This window comes from Kryptolebias marmoratus, linkage group LG15, assembly GCF_001649575.2.
Source record: "Kryptolebias marmoratus isolate JLee-2015 linkage group LG15, ASM164957v2, whole genome shotgun sequence".
Taxonomy (NCBI): domain Eukaryota; kingdom Metazoa; phylum Chordata; class Actinopteri; order Cyprinodontiformes; family Rivulidae; genus Kryptolebias; species Kryptolebias marmoratus.
The window spans coordinates 26,710,265-26,733,182 of record NC_051444.1 but is presented as its reverse complement, the minus strand read 5'-3'; the positions used below and the strand labels follow the sequence as shown (position 1 = coordinate 26,733,182).

At 39.5% G+C, this 22,918-nt stretch overlaps 1 protein-coding gene, 1 long non-coding RNA gene and 2 other non-coding genes across 11 annotated transcripts in view; all 4 read right to left on the bottom strand.

Annotated features, from left to right (window-relative positions):
* Window positions 1-8,999: 8,999 nt before the first annotated feature.
* On the bottom strand, window positions 9,000-14,756 carry LOC108234763. Of its 4 annotated transcripts, XR_001808545.3 has the most exons (6): window positions 14,348-14,755; window positions 13,378-13,461; window positions 12,642-12,736; window positions 12,130-12,210; window positions 11,476-11,596; window positions 9,000-10,206 (listed from the first exon to the last, which is right to left on the bottom strand). It is a non-coding gene; the product is annotated as an uncharacterized LOC108234763 (long non-coding RNA). The 4 variants fall into 4 exon arrangements; XR_001808546.3 differs by lacking the exon at window positions 9,000-10,206 and having other exon boundaries at window positions 10,810-11,596; window positions 13,378-13,456; window positions 14,348-14,756; XR_001808543.3 differs by lacking the exon at window positions 9,000-10,206 and having other exon boundaries at window positions 10,810-11,596.
* On the bottom strand, window positions 12,301-12,412 carry LOC112450443. The gene has a single exon (XR_003039074.1). It is a non-coding gene; the product is annotated as a small nucleolar RNA SNORD67 (small nucleolar RNA).
* Window positions 14,171-14,281, bottom strand: LOC112450442. Its single transcript, XR_003039073.1, has one exon. It is a non-coding gene; the product is annotated as a small nucleolar RNA SNORD67 (small nucleolar RNA).
* Window positions 14,757-15,618: 862 nt separating the features above from the next.
* Window positions 15,619-22,918, bottom strand: part of lrp4 (low density lipoprotein receptor-related protein 4) — a 126,168-nt gene continuing 118,868 nt past the window's right edge. For 4 of the 5 annotated variants that reach the window (XM_017414260.3, XM_017414263.3, XM_017414262.3 and 1 more), the window contains exons 34-38: window positions 22,288-22,399; window positions 22,095-22,156; window positions 21,051-21,138; window positions 20,799-20,940; window positions 15,619-18,458 (exon numbers count right to left, since the gene is read on the bottom strand). In XM_017414260.3, coding sequence (XP_017269749.1) covers window positions 18,117-18,458; window positions 20,799-20,940; window positions 21,051-21,138; window positions 22,095-22,156; window positions 22,288-22,399 — 746 coding nt within the window. In that variant the 3' untranslated portion in view covers window positions 15,619-18,116. Of the gene's footprint in view, window positions 18,459-20,546; window positions 20,609-20,798; window positions 20,941-21,050; window positions 21,139-22,094; window positions 22,157-22,287; window positions 22,400-22,918 lie in introns of all 5 variants that reach the window. The other variant, XM_017414264.3, reaches the window with a different exon arrangement.

Below are 22,918 nucleotides of genomic sequence, written 5' to 3'. Positions count from 1 at the left end.
CCACACTTGCCTCACCCCCCCACAATCACACATACTCACAAATTGTTTAAGAAAAAAACAACAACAAACAAACATTTAATCATTTCTGTTTCAAGACTTTGCCCGAATCACTATTTCATTAGGTTACATTTCATCCTGTGATGTGCGAGCACTAATCCAGCCTGTGAGGTCATTTGTAACATTTCACTCCCTGTGTTTGAGACGAAACCACCCACGTTCTGTTGGTGCTGCTGAAGTAACAGCTACGCCGTTTAAAAGCGGCCACGTTTAACTAGTTTGCATCGCATTTTTGAACTGACTGGCTTCAATAAGCTCCAAAGCTACAGGCCAAAATGTTGGAAATGGTAAAACCCGATCTCCCCTGCATACATTCGTACCTAAATTATTGGATGGAACCTGGAGACGGTTGAGTCGGTCAGAAACAGGAGGTGACTGAACAAACTGCTCTCCATCCCAGGCCCTCCATGACGCGATACAGAGACAGCAGAGCCTTTCCTCTAACACACTCATTCAACTCTGTTGCCATAAAGAACACTTTAGGCGATCAATCAGTCTGTTTTCATATTTTTCGTCTTTATGTAAAATATGATTGCTGTTCGAAAACTATTTCTGAATGCTATGATGTTATATTATGAAGCCTATTTTATGCTTCCTGTTGTGAGAAGACAATTTTCCTCAGGGATAAATAAAGTATCCATTCATTCATTCACCTGAGTTTTCAAAGAAGTGGCGCCGGAGGTTTTAGAATGTCTTTCAACTTGACATGGCCAAGGACTGTTGAATTCTCATCAATGATCACGAACAAACTGCAGTTAATAGTTTCTCTTTGCCAGAAAAAAAAGGATTTGTTTGACAGCACTTTTTTTAGATTGACCAGTACTTATTTGTCATCCTCAGAGGAAAAGAAACTGGTTAAGATGTTCAGGAGCCACCCAGGTTTAAGCCTGCCATGAACTGGAAAAAAAGGTGTCATTGTCTGTCATTTTACTTCATAATAAACTGAGAACCAAAATGCCTCCTGGAGAATCACTTTATGGTCAGACGAGAAAGGCTGAGTTAGCCTGTTGTCATCCTGCATGAGAGGTCACAAAGTCGGCTCTCATTCACGTGGTTGAGTGACGAAAATTGCGTCAGTTTGTTCTTGTAGCAGCTTCATCCGCTACTTCACGGCACAAGACTCTGGCCAAGCAGTTTCTCACAGGGGTTTGTGCCAAGTTGTTGTGTGATGGGTCAGAAGTTGTTGTGGACGTGTTTCTGTGGAAAAGCTGATGAGCTTTACAACTGTTCCAGCAAAACAAGGACAGGAGAATTGAGAAGTCGGCTGGAAAAAAACCTGTTTTAACGCTGTAGGAGGAGGGAGAAGCTTCCCGGGAGTTCTGAGCCAAGTGCCTCGTGGACTATGAAAGCTGTGTGCAAAAACGAACAACTCGCAACCACGTGGCAGCAAACCGACTTCTTGGAGTATGCTGGAGCCTTTAACTGACCACAATGATAAGAGGTATTGTACGTTTAGAGGAGTCGCTATGAGGCTCACCTTAGCAAAACGTTGTACCAACTCTCAAGCATGGTGGTGGCCTTGCACAAAGTGAATGGAATAACGATGGAGGAGGTCTACTTCCAAACTCTTCAACCTCACTTCAAATCAACAGCTACACAGACAAAACTTAGACACAATTAGTTTTTTTTTCACACAGTACAAAAACCTCAAACACACACCAAAAGTGGTTTCTGAATATGTAAAGCAGGCTAACATGAAGCTCCTTCCCAGTGACTCCACCTTAACACGAAACAAAATTTGGGGACTCTGGTTAAAAGCAGGGTCTATGCTGGAAAATCCTTAAATTAAAAAGAAAAAAAACAATCTACCAGCTAAGAAGAGTGATTAAATATCCAGTCAGAATTATGCCAGAAGCTTTTTAATGGACAGAAAAAGGATTTGGTTGAGGTACAACTTGCTAAGAAACATTTAACCACATTTTAGTGGGGTGTGCGGATATCCTTGTGAGTGTTTGCATACTTATGACCGCCGGTGGATAAGAGAAAATCTACAAAAAATTCAAACTTGTGCACCAAGTTTTTATGCTTAAAATCATTAATGTTTTATGTTTTATTGGATATTACACAGTGTCATTGAGAAGAGTTTGTAGTGAATGTAAACTTCATGAAAATGTCTCAAACAGCCTCTGTGGTGTGTAGTGGCACTTCTCACAACCAAATCGGTGGCTTAAGAAGTAGGATTTCAGGGTATTAATTTGGCACTAGGGTTAACACTGCATTCCCCCCATCTCCACCCAGAAATGTCAAATAGTGCTGTTGCCTTGGTAACTACTACTGCAGACCTAATATGGGAAAAGGAATGTTTCGTCCTGGTGTCCGCAACACTTACGAAACACCAATCATATCTATACTTAGTTGCTATTTACAGTCATGGTTTGCGCATGACAATCCAAAATAATGTGTTTATTTTTTATCTAATTAGCTTTTGTTTTTTATTCCCCACCACTGAAGATTAAAGGGCGATTTTTTTTTTTGACTGTTTGTATGTCTGTTAACAAAATAGCTCAAGAACCACTGGACAAATTTTAACGCAACTTGCAGAAAAACAACGGTTGGATGTACTTTTGCAACTGATTAACTTTTGCAGTCAACCTGATTCAAGATGGCTGCCGCAGCTAACTGACCTTAAGAAACACAAAATTGACTATAACCCAGTCATTTCTACAAATATTGACCTAAAATTTGGTGTGGTTAGAGGTGAGACTGATCATCATATTTGGATAACTAATAGACTGAGCAGGATTTTTTTTATTATTATTCTTATTAGTAACTAACTGTCTGTTTGTAAAATATCTTATGAAATACTGTTTGGATTTTAATAAAACTTTCAAGAAAGAAAAAATGACAACAGGTTAAGTTTTGGCATGAACTCAATTCAAGATGGCTGCCACAGCCAACTGACCTTAGGAAACACAAAATTGGTTATAATTTAGTTAATTTTCCAGATATTGTGCTAAAATTTAGTGTGATAGAAGAGTATCTTTCACAACACATACTTCAAATGCTTGAAGATTTTTGCTTAAAACTTGATTTAATTGTTGAAGTCAATCCTGTTTGTCTGTTAGTAAAATATCTCATGAACCACAGCACAGATTTTATTTGAACATACAGAAATTAATCATTAATGTATGTCTGTAACAGATAAACTTTTGGAGCCAATTCAATTCAAGATGGCTAACAGACATTAGCCAAAACAAAGATGATTATAACTTTACATTTTATAACACTTTATTTATATATTTTATAATTTTACAGATATTGAGCTAAAATGATGTGAAAGTTGGCCAAAATGTCTACAATTCTAATTTCTTAACATAAAATGATGTTAACATAAAACTCTTGACAAGAAATTCGGCAGACTATATGTATTCCTTGAAGGAATGGTATTTCTGAGATTGTTTTTTGTCCACCACTCCTTTCTCCATTTTAGATGTTAAAACAGTTAGCTGTGATGCAGAGAATGAAACTGAGACATGTGAAAGAAACTGAAGACAAACTAAAAATGTTTTTGTAATAGCGGATGAGTAATTCTCGACTGCAGCCTCTAACATCACATTTTGGTGTGAAAAAAAACCCTTTAGGGATGAGGACTACATTAATAAATTTGAGGGTAAAACCATTCGGGACTTGTCGTGCCTCTGCTTAGCTCTTCATTAGCAGGGCTTGTGACTGAATCACTGACATCAAACTGCCTCCTACTATCAACGTGCGCTAACAGAATGCGTGACAGTGATGTGTTAAGTATTCATGAGCATCGCTCACATGTGGCCCAGGGTTACCTCTCTGATGGGTCATTTTTAGGAGCGGAACAAATCGACATGACCCGATAAGCAGGAGAAGCTATTTCAGCTTTGGATCGGAACTCTGCCTTTGATCAGCAGCTCATATCTGCACAGCATCCTGTATGGGAATGTTTGGACCGTGAAAAGTGCAGCTCCCCTTGGACCTGTGCGCTCGCAACACAAGCCCCTGAGGCTAAACAAACATCTTTTCCTTCCAAAAGTGGTCTCCATCTCAGTTTTACTTTTGCATCACAAGCCGGACTTATCTTCCCCCTTGAAATTCAAAAGATTTGCTTGCAGCTGGGTGCCATCCGAGTCGCCCGGGAGCTCCGTTAAAAGCAAAACAAGAGCCTGTCTCCTGTAACGAAGCATAGTTGACTCAACCTTCATGATCACTCTCTGCACTCTTGTCAATCACAGCTCTGTCACAGTCTTTCATGGAGACAGGGTGAAAGGAGACAAGACTACAAAGAGGAAAAGCAGAAATCCACTGCATCTTACAGCTCCAATTCTGGAAAAAAAAGTTGGGATGTTGTGTAAAATCAAAGTTAAAACAGAATGTAATGTTTGCCAATCTCATGAGTCCATATTTTATCCACAACACCGTAAACATATAAAATGCGGAATTTAAGAAATTTTTAGGAAAAAAAAAAAAATAATAATTTTGAGTTTTATGGCAGCAACACGTCAAAAAATAAAGTAGGGACATGGGCAACAAAATGCTGTAAATGTATGTGGTACAAATAAGAAACAACTGGAGGAGCATTTTGCAACAAATTAGGTTAATTGGCAACAAGTCAGTGTGAAAAACAACATTTACGGAATCTCTCAGAAGTAAAGATGGGCAGAGGTTTGCCAATTTGCAAAAAAAGCTGCATCTAAAAATGGTGTAAAAATTACAAAGTAATGTTCCTTAATAGAGGCTAGGGATGACTTTGAATATCCCATCATCTACAGTGCATAATATCACCCAAACAAAAACAAGGACGAACGTCAAAATTGGATGCCTGGTATTTTAAGGTCTTCAGAAAGAACTGAATTAAAAATATTTCTGATATTTTTGTGTTCGTCACTTTCAAAACCCATTGTTTGTAAATAGAGTTTGCCCCACCATCCACAAATGTTGGTTAAAGCTGTATCGTGCAAAGAAGAAGACATATGTGAACACCATCCAGAAACTTTGCTCTGAGTCAAGCAAAGTGAAAAACTGTTCTGTAGTCATCCATCCATCTTCCACCACCGCCATGGTCAGGTAGTAGAGGTAACAGGTCCAGGAGAGAAACCCAGACCTCCCTCTCCCCAGCTCCTCCTGGAGGACCCCAAGGTGTTCTCAGGCCTGAGAGAATACATAATCCAATCCCCAAGGTCTCTCTCCAGTGGGACATGTTTGGAAAACCTCCAAAGGGAGGCGCCCTATTCAGATCCCTGAACCACCTCTACTGACTCCTGTCGATGTGAAGGAGCAGCAGCTCTACTACACAAGCTCCAGCTCTTTACCTGCCTCTGAGGTGACAGTCCATGTCCCTAGAGCTAGTTTTTATTGCCAAGTTTTGGCATGGCCAGGGACCCTCCTTCGCCTGCCGTTCGGCTTGCATGGCACCTGACCTTGTTGGCCCTCCTCGCAGGTGGTGGGACCACGTGGAGGCATCATCCCATCTCTTTAACGGGCCCTCTAAACCATGGCTCAACCCCTACTGATTCTTTTCACCTTTCTACTACCTAATTTATTATCTACAATGACATCAAACTCATGTTTGTAGGATGAGAAACTCCAACAGCCATTTTAGATAAACCAAAGCCACTTTGTTTTATCTAAAATGGCCACAGAAGGGTAAATATTTGACACTTAATGCACTCCGTTTCATCTGTATCACTTTTTTTCTATTATCTAGTGTTGGATCTCACTAAATAAAGCCAGATGTTTGATTATTTCCTGTTCTATCCCTTCATTTAATTCTCAACCAATTTGGAGAAGAGTGAAACACTGCAACAGTATGGAACGTGTCCTTCACATGTGCTGGTAAATCAGTTATTTAACCGGAAAAAAAAACAACCCACAAGTCATCATCACCCTCTGAGCAAAAATGGACGAAACAGTTTTTGCGCATGTATGTGTTCATGTGTCTATTACCGAAACATCTCATAAACCACTAGACATATTTTAATAAAACTGGCAAAAAGCAGTCAGTCAGTTAATTACCTCAGGAAACTGACCTTCCAAAATACAAAAATGGCTATGACTGAAACTGTTGTTACAGATACTGAGCTCAAATTTGATGTGGTAGTAGCAGAGAGTTATTCACAACCCATACTCCAAGTGTAACATCACACAATATTGCAGTTTTTTTTTCAAGGTTTGTCCAAAATGGCTACAAATCCATTATTTCTCAATATAAAATGATCCCGGGCAAGAACTGTGAAAGGAGACAGGCGATTTCCATTCCTCCAAGAAATGCTAGGCCTTTTTTTCCATCTTGAACCTAAAAGCTGCTTAAGCAATTAGGAGAAGAAAAATAAAAAAATCTCCAAATTTTTCTAATGACCAATTTTTTTTTTTAACCAAATCTGCTGAGCACATTAATTTAAACCCTGCAAATAATTACTGCTTTTCCGTTTTAATTAACTGAACACTGTGGACAGCTAAAGGGTTGCTCCTTCATGTTCAAACATGCTGACAAGTAAATACGTAACAGCTGCCTGGGTCGCAGCAGAAAAAAAAATAAAATAAAATAAAAAAAAAGAGGAGCGATAGCCTCAGACAGGCAGAGAGCAGACCACATAATTTCACCTCACCTTCTAAACATCACTCAAAGTACAGGAGGCTGAAAACATCAAAAAAAAAAAAAAAAAAAAAAGTACACTCATTTTTTTTTTCCCTACAAATAACACCATACAGCCTCCCTCCAGTAGTAGGGGTGTCAGGCTTGAGTCCAGTGGAGTCATTTTCAGTCTGACAGGGGAAAAAAAAAAAGGTGTCTAAAAGGAGGGCATGGTTCTGCTCAGACAGGCAGCTGATGTTGATGGGTTTGGGTGAAAAATGACCGCAGCCTGCCTCTTTTGAAAAAAAAAAAAAAAAAAAGGTTTAGAGGATGTGCCTTTATGCGAAAAGCACAATGAACAAGATGAATAACTGACTTGTCTTTTGTGCCTTTAACTGCTGGCATAAAAGCCATGATGATTGCTGTGAAGCTGCTCTGCTCAGTCAGTGGTGCGGTGGTTAGCGCCGTCGCTTCTCGACGAGGTTTAAATCTCAGCGAGGGTTTCTCTGTTTGGAGTTTGCATATTCTGCCTGCAGAAGCGTGGTTGTGCGTCTTTGCGTTTGCTCTGTGAAGGACTGGAGACCTGTCCAGATTGCACCCCACATCTTGACCACTGACTGCAGGATATCTGCACCAGCTCTAACCCTGAGCGTTCACTCGTTCATTCCCTGCCTCTTGTAGCAGTCGGGTCACGAAGGTAACAGGTCCAGGAGGGAAACTCTCAGTGAAGCTCTCCAGCTCCTCCTGGAGGATCCCAGGGCATTCCCGGACCAGAGAGGATACATAATCCCTCCAGCAAGTCTGCCCCTGGGGTCTCCTTCCAGTTAGATGTGCCTGGAAAACCTTCACAAGGAGGCGGTTAGGAGGTATTCCAACCAGATGCCTGAAGCATCTCAGCTGACTCCTTTCGATGCAAAGGAGCAGGGCTTTACTCTGAACTCTCCCCGGGTAACTGAGCTTCTCATCTTATCTCCAAGTCTGAGCCGGGCTGCCCTACAGAGGAAGCCCATTACAGCCGCTTGTGTGCAGGATCGTGTTCTTCAGTCATGATTCAAACCTCGTGGATCATGGTGGGAGTTGGACTGTAGACAGACCAGTAAACTTAAGAGCTTTGCCTTTTTAACTCAACTCTTCCTGCATCGCGACAGACTGGAGTGGCGCCCTCACTACTGACGACAAGGCCTCGATCCGTTGATCCATCTCGTTTCATTTCTACCATCACTCATGAACAAGACTCTCAGGTACTTAAACTCCTCAGCTTGAGGCAAAGACTCATCCCCAACCTGGAGGACACATTCCAGTCCCCCCCCCCAGTTGAGAACCATGGCCTCTGACTTAGGGACCATGGTTCTTCAGCCTGAACAGAATTAAGAGATTGCGTGTAAAGCTAAAAACTGAACATTTCTGATACTCCCAGCTGTAAAGCTGCCGTTAATCGAATAATGGTGAGAATTTTGGCGATTCTGACAGGAAGCCCAAACCTTTGGGAATAAATGAAAGATGTAGTCGCTGCAACACGAGTAGTTAAAAAAATAACTAGAACTGAAACAGTTTATGCTTTAAAACCCCAACAAAACAAGAATGTTTAACAGTTCTCAGGATGGAATGGGTAAGTACATTAAGACATTTACAGAAACAGTGATTCTATGGATGTTACAAACAGCTGTGTGGTTTCTACCCAAATACTGAGATTTTTTCTTTTTAAATCACCTTCAGGACTTGGTAAAAGGGAGGGAGGAGTTGCATACTTCACAGCCTGTGGAAACCATTTTTAGTCTGCTTGTTGTAGTTTTAATTAGTCTTTTTCCAGATGGCAGGGAGGAACGTAAATAATGTCCAGGGTGGGTGGAGCCTTTCAGAAACACATCTGTCTTTCTGCTGTTGTTGTCCAGCTTTAATAGGCATTCTAATTAGCTTTGATTTCTTAAATATTTTGTTTATCTTAAAGGCTAATTGAACTTTATGTTTTAAGTTGTGTACATTAATAGTTTAATTATTTTGATAATTTATTTGTGTCTTGGTCAAACTAATAAAACCTGGATTTAATCTGCATTGATCTTTCCAGATCAATGCAGATCAGAATAATTCTGTTTGGGTGTATTGAACCACGCAACTTAGGAGTTTAAGCTATATAGTGTATGTTTTTGTGCCTTTTCAGGCATGTACACCGACTCTGACAACATCCGTCCAGACTGGAGGTGGAAACACTGATGTTCAGCTGCCACCTGGTGGTCAGAACCAGAGTAGCAGAGATTGGAAGCAACAGAAGAAGTTTGCCAAGATTTCACAACTACCAATTTTATTGGTTTAAGTCTATATCACCGTTTACTCACAAATTTGCTCAAATCACATCTTCAAGTTGTAGTTTGTTTAAAAAGCATCAAAAACAACAAGACAGTTGAAGACTTCAAAGTGTATTTATTATTCAAAAACCACAAACTGGTGCACAACTAAACAATAGTGTGACAAAACATTCAGTAAATACAAAGGAAAGAAGTCTATTAAACATGATTTATTCATGTTTAAAAAGCATCCTGATTTATGAAGGCGATACAGAAGCATTAAAACAGCTATAGTCACTCAAACCTCTTAGATTATTTGCAAAAATCTTCCAACACTAAACATTAGATGCTGTAGTGATTTCAGTGTCAATGAATGTGTAGCTATAAGCTCTAAACATCATGATCATAATCAATGATGATACAATTATCCTGAGTATTCTTTATTAGTTGTGCTCAAATTTTAGTACTTGTAAGATAAATGAGAGACCTAACCATCATAAGCTGAACTGATGTAAAACTAAAAAGCAGAAATTGTCAAAATGAGTGCTTCAAGTCCATTATCAGCTTAACTCTGAATGGAGTCTATCAAAGCAAAACTGCAATGGAGAATATTTTGTAAACCCCAGTGGAAACTGGTGCTAGTGGAGTCTTTCAAAGACCTGTTAGCAGCAAAAGGTGCAAAACAGCATGCCGATTTTATTCAACTTTCTATGAATTTGTTGTTATGAATCTGGGTTTGGCCTGTTTGCTCATGTCAAATGAATATAAGTTGGCAATACTGTTTTTTTATAAGCCTATAGCAATAGGTGGTACTTGTAGAACTTTATCTTTCCTGAGGTGGTACTCCGTAAAAGTTTGAGAACCACTGCTTTAAGCACTGAGAACCTGGGAGAAGTTCTAGTGACTTGATTGCAGTATTTCCTGGCCTATGATCAGCAAAATAATTTGATACATTTCATCTTACCTAAAAATTTGTGGATTTTCAAAACCTGAATCCATGCTAGATGAAAGAGGTGAACAAGTTAAGTAGAGGCCAATGATGAAACAGCCTTTGTGAAACATATCGCCGCAATATGAGCAAATAGCCTGACTCAAAGGGTTACGTCTCAGAGAATTTAAAAAGCAAACAGTTTTTGTGGAAATTGCAGTATGTCAAACAAAAACGACTCAAAGAGTAGCTGCACCTGATCAATGTAGGTTTGATATCTTTCCTTTTACGAGCCTGGCAAAACACACTCACCTGTATGTCTGTCCTTTATGCACCCAGCACGGCAGGCAGAAACTAATCTCAGGTGAGGATGAATGACAGCGAGAAGACGACACACCCTACAAAAAAACAAAATAAGCAAAAAGCAATAAGGTTTGAATTTAAAAAGGTGCTGAGTGTAATTGACTCCTATTGGATAATTACTGCATGATGTCAAAAGACATCCTGTGGTCGTGGAAAAGATGTCAGTCTGTTTGAGGAGGGTCAAATCATTGGCATGCATCAAGCTGAGAAAACATCTAGAGATCGCAGAAATTACTAAAATTGGGTTAAGAATTATCCAACGCATTATTAAAACCGGAAGAAATGTGTCTGGAAAAAAAATCTTGAGTGATCGGCGATCACTTAAACGTTTGGTGAAATGAAATCGAAGAAAAACCACAGCAGAAGAGCAGAAGTGAAGAACATTTCCACACGCACAATGTGAAGGGAACTCAAGGAATTAGGACTGAACAGCTGTGTAGCCTTAAGAATATCTACTACTAATCAGTGAGGTTAACCTTAAAAAAAGGCTTCAGTCTGCTAGGGAGCATAAAGATTGGACTCTGGAGCAATAGAAGGTCATGTGGTCTGATGAGTCCAGATTTACCCTGTTCCAGAGTGATGGGTGCATCAAAGTAAGAAGAGAGGCAGGTGAAGTGCTGCACCCATCATGCCTTGTACCTACTGTACAAGCCTGTGGGGCCAGTGCTATGATCTGGGGTTGCTGCAGTTGGTCAGGTCAAGGTTCAGCAACAGTAGGAGGTCAAACAATAAGGTCAGCTGACTACCTGAAAACACTGAATGACCAGATTATTCCAGCAATGGATGTTTTCTTCCCTGATGGCATGGGCATATTCCAAGATGACAATGGCAGGATTCATCGTTCAAATTGTGAAAGAGTGGTTCAGGGAGCATGAGACATCATTTTCACACATGGATTGGCCACCACAGAGTCCAGACCTTAACCTCATTGAGAATCTTTGGGATGTGCTGGAGAAGGCTTTGTGCAGCGGTCAGACTCTACCATCATCAGTGCAAGATCTTGGTGAAAAATTAATGCAACACAGGATAGAAACAAGTCTTGTGATTTTGCAAAGCTTATCGAAAAAATGCCAGCGAATGCGCGCTGTAATCAAAGCTAAAGGTCCAACAAAATATTAGAGCAGCAATTCCCAACCCTGGTCCTCAAGGAACACCATCCTGCATGTTTTAGTGTTTTCTCTGATGTGACACACCAGTTTTGAATGACTGAGTGATTAACAGGCTTCTGCTGAAGAAACAATGAAAACATGCAAGATAGTTCCTCGAGGACTAGGGTTGAGAACCGCTGTATTAGAGTGTGTAACCTTTTTTTTGGCTAGGCAGTGTATGAACATGAGGTGAACGTTGCTGCTCCACTAAGTGACCTGTGACAGCAGGACAGTCCCAGCACCTGCTGCTTGAAGGATTTTCTGGCCATGAAGCTGCCTGCAGTGAACAAGGGAAGACAGACAACAGAAAGAAGGGCAGAGAGGAAATCAATAAAGTATGAAAAAAGGAATATATATATATATATATATATATATATAAAAAAGAAGGTCGCTATCCAAAGTCTAGCTTTCAAATGGACCACTGACCAAGTTTTAACTGGGTCATTAGCAATAAATAGACAAACTATTTAACCTTGGTAGGAGTTAGATTCTAAATAAAGAGTGTAAACAAAGTAAAGATGTAAATGACAAAAAGGATCTCAGTCCTGTTTAATTACATTTCCATGAAAAACAGGCCATAACTTTCACATTATAATTTAACCTTAAAGTGCAACATGAAAAAAAGTCATGTTTATGCAAAAATGTGTTCAAAAAAAAAAAAACTCCGAAAGCTGTAAGACAAATGCAGGAATCACTTTCCAGAAATGCAAAAAGATCCACTGTATGAGTAGCTCTGACACAAAAAAGGGTATCAGACAATTTATTTGGATTCCTATAAACTGAAAAAGTTATTTTAACAAAAGCACTTACCAGCATAAACCTACTGAAAGAGAAAACATGTTGGGAGGATGCATTTTGGTCTTCAAACATCCTGATAGTGACCTCTCCAGGCTTAGGGAAAAAAAAGAAAAAAAAAGGAAAAGGTAAGTCATTGACACTATAAATTTATTGTGGTCACTCGTTATTTTTCTGTCACGGTAAGGCGACTCAGATGGCCCCTGTGCACAACAGGTGTCACCACATTGTGTCAGGACAGGTCTGCTGTGCCACTGCAAACAGCAACCTGACAGTAGTGCAACTCATCACTGTCACCTCCACAAAGCCTTGTTAAAACAACACCGTACATCTGAAACCTCCAACCTTTCAGTTGGATCAAATCTATCACATCTCTGAATAAATTACAGACAATAAAAACATTCACTGAATTGTAGCAGAAAAGTGATTCCAAGAAAAGTTCAAGTTGAAACCATTAATAATTTAATGTGGCACGCATCAGAAACATTAAAATTTGTCTTATATTCTAGATTCTTCAAAGTAGCCACCTGAAATGGTCTTCCAACAGTCTTGAAGGAGTTCCCAGAGATGCCTAGGACTTGTTGGCCCTTTTGCCTTCACTATGCGGTCCAGCTCACCCCACCTGTGAAGTGAAAACCATTTCAGGTGACTACCTCTTGAAGCTCAACAAGAGAATGCAAAAGAGTGTGCGAAGCAGTAATCAAAGCAAAAGGTGGCTACTTTGAAGAACCTAGAATATAAGACATACTTTCAGTTGTTTCACACTTTTTTTTGTTCAGCATATAAGCCCACATGTGTCAATTCATAGTTTTAATGCCTTCAGTGTGAATGTACAATTTTCATAGTCAAGAAAATAAAGAAAACTCTTTGAATGAGAAGGTGTGTCCAAACTTTTGGTCTGTACTGTACATGTTACATAAGTTCACATATTTCATTTTTGTTTCATTTGGAAGTTGTTTGTTTAATGATGTGTGGGATTGTAACATAGCAATCTCTGAATAATGCACATTATTTTTTTATATATTCAAAACTCGAGCAACAGGACGGCGTGCCTCTGCGACTCATGCAAGGAAGATGAGAACTTTGCAAAAGTAGCGAGACAGTTCGGAGACTTCCTTTGTGAATGTAGTTCACCAACAACTCTCAGCCCAGAGAAATACCACCTTAAACAAAGACAGGAGGCACCTAGAGCTTCAAATTCATAAGGATGTTACACACTGCAGCTTCCAAAAAAAAAACAAAAAAAAAAACAAACTTGCACACCTTGTGAAGTGAAGGAATTCCAGGTCAAGTCGGTCAAGACTGAGATTTTGAAGCTCCACATAACTTCTGCTCCCAGACGCTGGACTTCCACCAGGATGAATAATGCAGGAGGTTAGGCAAGTTTTAGGGGGAGGAAAAATAAAAAAAAAAATTACAATTCAAATATAATTTATTAAAATGAAGTCAATCGTACAAAAAAAGCCCACATTGTGTTATGACTACTGTGCAAATAAACATGTTTATTCAAGGCAAAACATGCTTATTATTAAAACCCATCTGTAACTAGAAAACTAAAGCGCTTAAATTGGGCCTAATACATATTAAAGCATAAATAATATTAAAACTGTTAAAAGACTGGTTAAAAGCACTTTGAACACAAAATCTTCACATGCATAGATCTTTTGCTGAGGAGGTTGGAGTGTACTAGATAAAAGGTTGTGCAAATGTTTTAAGAGGTATGTTTGCAAACATGGAAAAAAAAAAAAAACTTTACAGATTCTCTAATAAAAAAGATGGGTCAGTTAATAAACCCCAAACAAGTAAAAAACAGACAGCATAAGATAAGACATTCTACAAATGCTGCTTGCACGCGTTAAGGCAGGAATAGATAGTAAAATAGTTCAGCAAATGTGATCAACAAATGTCACAGAATTGCAACACTTTCAGCATTATTCTAGCTGTATTGTGGTTTTAAAAACTAACATATAAAATGACTGATTTAGTGTGTTCACTATGTTTTGTGTTGACACAGCTGATGTAACTCACTCATATAAAAATCAATAGCTAATGTAAGGTTGAGTCAGATGGCCCCTGTGCACAATATTTGTCTTCTCATGATTCAGACTGGAGTGCTAATGCCACTGCACCAGACACCCCAGCTGATGTGCAACTCATCACTCTCACCTCGCTGTGATTTAAACCTGCAGAGCAGATTTATGATTCGGAGACAATGACCTCCATGTTGGCTTACCTCGTGCTCGCTTTTCAAAGCGACGACTTCCGTTATCATCCCCAGCAAACTCCACAACACTGCTTGCTGTTAGTCGTCATCAATTCCTAGCTTATGAAATACAACTGAGTCAAATTACATGTTTTTTTAAACGTCGTATATTATTAATCATAAAAATAAACACATTAGCTGGCCGAGTTAGCTTAAGTAGCGACGTAGTTACGACAGCAAAAAGCTTTCTCTGCAGTTACCAATGAATTATTTACTGTTCTCCGGTTGATAAAGCGAGCTTTTAAACAACATCTGATAAAAATGATAAAAGCGAATGCTCCAACTTTCCAATTCAACAAGCAAATAGCCTCGTCTCTGGTAACTTCTCTGCTTAACGAACAAACTTCCCTTCTGTTTAAATAAATGCCTTCCACTGATTGGCTCAAACGCTTAGAATGCGGAAGCGTTGATTGGGCAGTCAAACCGTTAGTCATCCTACACGGCCAATGACAAATTGCAAGCTATGTCACGTGCATATCCTTACACCATAGAAAATTAGGGTACTAAAAACCCACCTCTGCTCCTTGAGTAAAATGATTTTAATTTTTTTTAATGTAAATGTTGTTTTACATTATTTCTGCGTTATTTTGATTATAATCTCTAAACACCAGATGAGAGTTTTAAAGCAAATTGCGTTGACTACATCTCAATGAGGTTGATGGTTGCAGTGCCTCTAGTGGAGAGTGTTTGCAGTGCATTACCTTAAATGGTTGGTGTGGATTACTGGGGTGTAATTTGGATCTTTTCTGTCCCTCAAGTTGGATTTTTCCCTCTTTTATGGGGTTTCTTTCTATATGATTAAATAAAGGGCTTCTATTTTGTTAACCTTTTGTTTTGTGTACAGTGATTATTTGAAGATAGTTTTGATATATTACCCACAAAATTCATTACAATACTATAAAGACATGCACTCCCCTGATTTGAACATTTATTATGAAGAGAATAGATTTATTTAAACGCTTTTAATCCACCACAAATGATGTAAAAGGCTGTCATATCAGAAAAAAAGCCCTTTAAGTATTTCAAACTTAACTAAACCCTTATAATTCCTTATAAAATTTGATTAAAAATAAAATATTTTTATATTTTTCTCATTCAAATAGTTAATTTGGCTTTATAGCCTCAATTTTTCTGTAGTAACATTACCTTATCCTAATGAAATGTGTAATTATTGGCAGGTGCAGCTACTTGTATTTACTGTAGAACACTAAGAACAAAAGTGCAAAAATAAGAGTCAAGGATTTCATTGAAATGCAATTTTATATTAAAAGATAGGAAAGGGATAATTCACTATATCACACAACACAGCTTGTTAGTACTGCCAGGGAAATACATATACAGTCTTTTCATATTTACACATCAAATGACAGCCAAACAAAAACTGGGGAAGAAAAAAAAAAAAAAAATCATAAATACCTCTGTTAACTTTACAACAGCTATATGTGACCAGTATTTCAGAAGATAAGAGAGCACTATTAAATAACTGGCATCTTCCCTATCATTTACAAGGCTTAAAAACACAGTGGTTAAAATAATCCAGCAAAACCAACGAAAACGGTTTTCTCCAGTGAGTAAAATTAATACAAGTCTAAAAACGGTCATGAAATCCCTTTGTACAAAAGACTATACAGGTTGATTAACACAATATTAACAGAAATGTTCGCTTGAGTCCGCATAATAAAATCTGTACAGTTTAAGCGTTCCTGCAGCAGAGTTGGAGGGACTGTGAGCCGAGAGAGTTTGATACTGGGTCGTTGTGATACTTTGTAGGCCTACTGTCCACTAACCATTAGAGACTGTAGTTATGTAGCTGCCAGGACCCTCTTCCGTTGCCTCAGTGCTTAGTCTAGCAGCAAATCAGCAAGTTGCTGTAGCAGATACTTCAAAATACATGGCTCTACTGTATCTAAAAAGATATATTTGTCAGTATAGTAATATAGTATTTCCTTGTACTGCATCTCAACAGCAAAAATTGTAGTCTAAAGATAAAGCAATACACAAAAGGTTTACGTTTAATAAAATATTTGAGTATGTTTACTGTGTTAAGAGGTCAGACATGCACACTGTATCAAAGTTACCCATTTGTTAGGCTGTACTGTGAGATGACCACTGCGTTACAGATGTGGTGCTGATGGTTGAAACTCAAAATGACAAAGTAACACGTCTTCTCATCTACCTCTGTACAGCTTTTGGCCAAGCAGATACTTTTGGTTACATGTGCCAAGTTTGTTTTTTTTTGTTTTGTTTTGTTTTTTATAGAAATTTGGACATGGAGATAATTCAAAAGAGTGTGACATTGGAATTGCAATCATGTCACAGAAAAACTGAAAGTCTTCAGTTCCCCCTGCATTTGTAACTGAAGCAACAAGAATAACGTTGCTTAGAGCTAACTGTTTAAAATATACAATTTCCAATTCAATACGTGATGAGGGAACTACCTGTTAAAACCACGTAACACTAGAAATGCATTATTAACTTATTAAAAATAAATTGATGAATTTGTTAACCACAGAACTTTACATTGTAATAGTAAGTGCTAGAATAGATCATTTATATGTTTGGAAATAATAATATTTCTCCCCATTTTTTTGGAAAGACCAACAAAGAAATGTTACTAAATGAGAAAAACCCTCCTGTGTTGACCAGATGGCTGAACCTAGGGACATAAAACCACAACTATCTGCATGACTGAACAGCAGCCACGAACATTAATTCCTCTAAGGATAATAAATATGCAACTGAAGGAGGAGAAAGGCTGAAATGTTTGGCACTCAGACTGTCGCATCACGTTCTGCCATGTCCAAGAATCAGAAAATAGAAGTTAAAGAGGCTCCTTTTTGAGCGTCCGAGAGTACCTGCTACAGTATTTTCTCACTTGGAGGCTGCAAATGAGCAAATCAGAAGCAAAAAAAAAAAGTCGTGGTTGAGGTCTCAAACTGCAACGGCGAGTCAGTAAGGTGAAACAAAATGTCCAAGAAATTACGAGAAAATCTCAATGCAAGCGTTCACGCAAAGAGAGAGAGAGCGAGAGAGAGAGAGAGAGAGAGAAGCATGGGGACTGTGTGGAGCCCCACCCTTTGGCACTGTCATAAATACAACCGGGTCCTGCTGTAAAAACTTCAAAAACGTCACACTCATCATCTGAAAGTCAGCAAACCCACTCGACAAGAATAAGGAATTTAAAAACGGAAAAAAAAAAAAAAAGTTCATAAATAGCATTTATAAACACACGAGTGGCATTTGAGCGAGCCCTGCGGTTACATCATCTGTGTAGCGTGTTGATTTAGCTTCATCCCAAAAATAGTGCACAAAAAAACAAAAAAAAAAAAAAAAATTAAGGTTGCACACAGAGAAGCTTTTGTCTCCATCCTTTAAAAGGCTCCAGATACTGTTTGGGTTTCTTTATTCGCTCGATCCCTGGAGTCTTTCGCTTTCTTATTGCAGCAGGCAGGCTTCCTTGGTTCATCACTTTGCCTGGAGGCAGTAACACAGAGGGCTGTTGTTCTGTGTGTGTGTACAAGTAGGACAGAGCCTCCGTTTCTAAGACAGGAGTAGCTTTTGTGTGTCTAACCAGGTTCATATGTAGTATTAGGTTACATATGCCACTGTTACTGTGTTTGTACCTATTACGTTTTGTACCAGCTCTGAATACAGTGTCTGCATGTGTGTGTGTGTGTATGTGTGTGTCCTGTAAAGACGGTTGAGATGAAGCACACAGAGGGCAGCGGGCCTCTCTCTCTCACACTTCGCTCTCGGTGGAGGGTTTGCGTATGGAAGCCCAGCCGGTGTCGGGCAGGCTATGCTGGGCGTGACGTTGCGGGGTGATGGCCGAGGGGGTCAGCGTGGTTATGGAGGAGCATTCGGACGCCTCCTCCTGGAGGAGCTGCTCAGTCTCGCCGTCGTCAAGTGAAGCGCTGCTGGCCTGCAGGGACACGGTGTCGGTGCGGATGCAGGTGTGCAGGCCGCCACGGGACGGCTTGATTTGTTTCAGGTCATCCCAGTAAAGCTCCTCGTTGGACAGCAGGCACACGCCCTCCACTATGCGGATCTTCTCCTTTGTGTAGCCTCCGTCCACTCCCCCCTGGATAAGGACACGTATTGTTAATAAGAAAGACTGCATCTTTAGGAAAATCTAACCTAAGCTACTTAGAGAGAAACACTGGCAGTTTTATCTTGTTTTATTCCAAAAACATTCTGAATTGCCAACCTGCCCAGTTCTCTTTTCTTTCTTTTTTTAAATAATACTAAATTCAACTTGCCCTGAATATTTAAACTTAACTGAAGTAAACATAGTAAAACATTACCAAAACTTCACATTTGTAGCCTGTTAAAAGTAGATTAATCAACAACCAGGCAGTTAAACAACACTCCAAAACAAAAATTCAGTCAGTCACAAGTCACGTCTCAAACTGACTCTTATTTAGTAATCTCGTGCTTTACACTTGAGTTAACTTCTTCCTTTCAGACCAAATGCTACATGTTTGATGTATGCAATGTGGCAATATACCCCGCTGTATTGTTTAATGGCATAAAAAAAAAAAATGAAGTTTTTATTTTTTTTCATGTACCGTTTTTTCCGGGAAAAGATGGAATTCTGCATGCTTGTTAATTCGCCCATCCACTTTGTGGCATTTTTATGCAAACCTTTCTGGAAAACCTTTAAGGCCAGTATATCAATAGGCTGGAACTGTTGGCAACAAACCTCGAATGGAACATAGGCCGTGATTGTCAAAAACTGGCCTTTCAAAGCGCGGCTTGCTGGTCACTTGGTCGTAAACGCTCGAAGTTCACGGAAACCGCATCACCAACTAGACACCAACTCACGGAGACTAGTTGGCGGATGGCGTTTGTGAGGCAGCCTCAAAAATGTCTTGAAATGTCCCTCGTGTGAACCCCGGGGACATGCTGTTTCTCATCGGAATTTTGAGCATGTTCAAAGTTCACAAAAAATGTGTCTCTCAAAGTAGTTGCGCAGTTATCATGGATGTTTCAAGCCCTTCTGAATTTAGTTTTTGTAATCCTAGAGCTGAATGTTTTGTGAATTGCCACTTATTATTTATTTTGTTGCTACTAAAAAGAACTGTGTATGCATTTGCAAAAACAAAAAAAGAAATGTGTATCAAAGCTTTTGATACACATTTAAAAAAAAAAAAGAAAAAAAAATCCAAAAAACAAACAAAAAATCCTTTCATTGTTCAGCCGCAGTGCAGAGCTTCCCTTCAGCTTTATGGGAGGTTTCCCCAATGAGCTATCCTTGTGGCACCTGTGTTCCTGATTGACACACTGTCCCCGGAGAGGGTCTCGCCGGGGACAGGATGAAGTGCTTGATGCCACTCGGGGCTCGCCTCACTAGACAAATGAACAAATGAGAGTAGTGGCATTTTACCACGGCTGAGTGAGCAATAACAGGTCTGCAATGCTCTTAGGTGTCCAGAGGTTCATTCACACCGCACTAATTAACAGCCAGCAGTTTTTTTTTATTTTCTCCAGACCCCTACAATCAGTGCATTAATACACATGAGTCACAGACTCTCCGTGGCAATGGGTTGAAGCGGATGCTGCTTGCAGATAAAGCCCAACTGACCCTGCTTGTGTTTTATGAATAGAACTGTGGGTGTTTTCTGAATAACCCTTGATCTCAAGACACGAACCTTAAAATCAAAGTTACAGCCCAAAATGTTGCTTACAAATTGGTCCAAATCTGCTGATCTTCATTTCAAAAGTGATTAAATCATCAACATGGGGGCAGCTGCCAAGGAGGGAACAAAGCAGACTGAAGGGGGTACGATGTGAGAAAGAGCAGGCAATGAAATTACAGTTCTGCAAGGAACTCACACTAAAATAAGCCTGCACAACTTGCTGCCTGCTTGGTCGCAAACAGTCAGAATTCAACTGAAAATGTACCTTTTTCCCCCTCACAATTTTGAATCGCTACCTAGTCACCAACTAAGCGAGAAACTGGCTTTAAGTAGAACCCCCCCCTCTCCCCATGCTACTGATCACAGTGATCACAGAGCTCAGACACTTCACAAAAAGAGGCATTAGTAATTCTGGATAAAAGCTTTCATGCAGTAAGAGACAAAGACATGACAAGAAAGAAAATAATTAAAAAAAAAAAAAGAAACACGAGAGCCAGACAGGAAAGCACTCTTTCATGCTGCGCAGCTACCTCTCCTTGGGACAAGTGGGTCAAAAAATAAAGGGAGAGAGGGAGTTGTAGGGATGAGAGAGCTGCAGTGAGGAAGGAAAGAAGAGGAGAAGATGAGCGATGGTGTCTTTGGTCCACATCTTACAATATTCCAGAACATTCAATCCAGCCAGAGACAAACGTATCATTTTCTCTGTAGTTCCCCACAAAATAAACCTAATCAAGTCCTAATCGATTAACCAAAAAGACCGAATGTTTATGCTGGGCTGTTACCTCTTTCTTGTATCGGAGCTGGTTGTATATCGGAGGCTTCTGTGACGCTTCGATCTTGACCTCCTGCGTGGACGTTCGATACGAGGGGTTGCTGTAGGTCAGGTTGCTCACTCCCGGCTCGGCAAACTTTGACTTTTTGTGTCTGTTGATCAAGAGCAAGAATATAAAAGTGCCTGGCTCTCAAACCGAATAGCTGAGTATTCAATTCAAAGCAAGAGTATGAAAAGCTTCAGCCTCAAGCAGGAGACTGACCTGTAAATAATGAAAGCGGCTATGAGGATGAGGATCGCCAGAATGGTGAGAACTCCACCAATCACATAGCTGATATGGAGGCCTTCTCCTGAAACAGACATTAAACATAGATGTTATTATATTTTAGGCCTGTTTTACACAGCAGGAATGTCCAGCTGTTCAATAAATGTTACACTTTTCAAAAAACTGTATAGTATATAGTCATTTTTTACTATAAACCTGCCGCCACACAGTCTAACCATTAACACATCTTATAATATTGCATTGGATTGTGAATAATGTTCTTTTCAAGGTTTGTTTAAAACAGCTACAACTCTGTCATTTCTCATGATAGGCAATGGGTGATATTGGCCTTTAATCATTTTCACGTTTTTGTTGGTTGCCCCTCATATCTGTCTGTGGTTCTAGGTTTGGCTAACCAATGAAAAGTGCCAAAACATGCTTGTATACTTGTGGCCACGCGGTTTATTTCATTGAAAAGAGAGTTTCTCTTAAATTTCCTGAAGCGCCGGGCTTTGAAGATACAAGGTTTCTGCCTGACAGCAACTATGCGTTTTTCTTCTACGATATTAACAACTTTAAATGCACATCTTCATCTCACAGCTGTGACTCCAGAATGTCCTACAGCATCAGTTGTGAGCATTTTTACTGTCGATGTAACGTTTTTTAAAACACCTTCCAACTTTTGTGTCAAAAAATGGCATCCTTAAGGTCTCATTTTGTACAACAGTTCTGTACGAAGCCTATAAACTGTAAGACAAAGCTGTCTCAATGTGTTTGGGGATGGCTTAATGTGGATAGTATCTCTAAGTTAGTTTGCAACCTAGAAACCAAACAATAATTTTAGGGGCATTTTTAGAACAATATACAGGAAGTCAAACTGCTGTTCCAAGCTTTAGCCACGCCTCTGTAAGATAAACTCATCCAGGACTAAAGATCAATAAATAAAGATGGCTAAAATGTGTCTTTTTCTAAAGCTACACTGAGTTATTAAAAGCAATAATAACAGAAGAGCGCACATAAAGAGCAGAGCTGTGTACTGACCATGAGGGGCTGTCACCACGGTGCTCAAGCAGCCTTCTGCGTTTAGGTTCCTGTCAGTGCAGCTGTGTGTGAAAATCAGAAGGAAACAGGTTATGAAAATAAATAAACAGACTGAGGGGGTTTGCAAAATGAGAACGTACTTAGAGAAAAATTAAAGAGGACAGTAAGAAAGCAGATGAACAAATGGACGTACTTGATGGGCAGGGGTCCTCTGTGAGGAGTGTCTGTTGGAGTTTTGGGGATCTTCTTGGGAACCGGGGTGCTGCTGGCACCTTTGGCGGGAGAGGTTGGGATGTAACCTGAAACTGGTAAACACGTGCAGAAACCAATCGGATTAGACAGCAACGGACTGTTTATTTTCTTTTGTTTAGATGTAAAAAACATGCTGTGTCAAAAGTTTTCCTATGTAGCATAATCATAAATCCTCCGAGGATGTCCTGTTTACTTGTTCTCAGAGCTGCTGGGAAAAGTTTACAGCTTCATGGTGTCAGCACCACCTAAAGATCGATGAGCTGTAATGGATGCAACTTTTAAACTACAAGCCTGAGGAGGTTTGACTGGATAGATCGAGTCCGTTAAAGAGCAATATTGCATTTTAGTCGACAGCTGACAAAAACGCTTTTCAAATATGTTTTGGTCGATAGCAGAAACAGATAAATGGTCATCAAGCCTCTTTTGGAGAAGATTTTAGATATTGTTTCTAGTCTTCTCACAATGGCCTTAATTTAGAGGCTCAGAATTTGCATTTATCTTTAAACAACATGTCAAATCAAAAGTGTAGACATTTTATTTTAACAAGCTCACGTGATTGTTTCTTAACAACA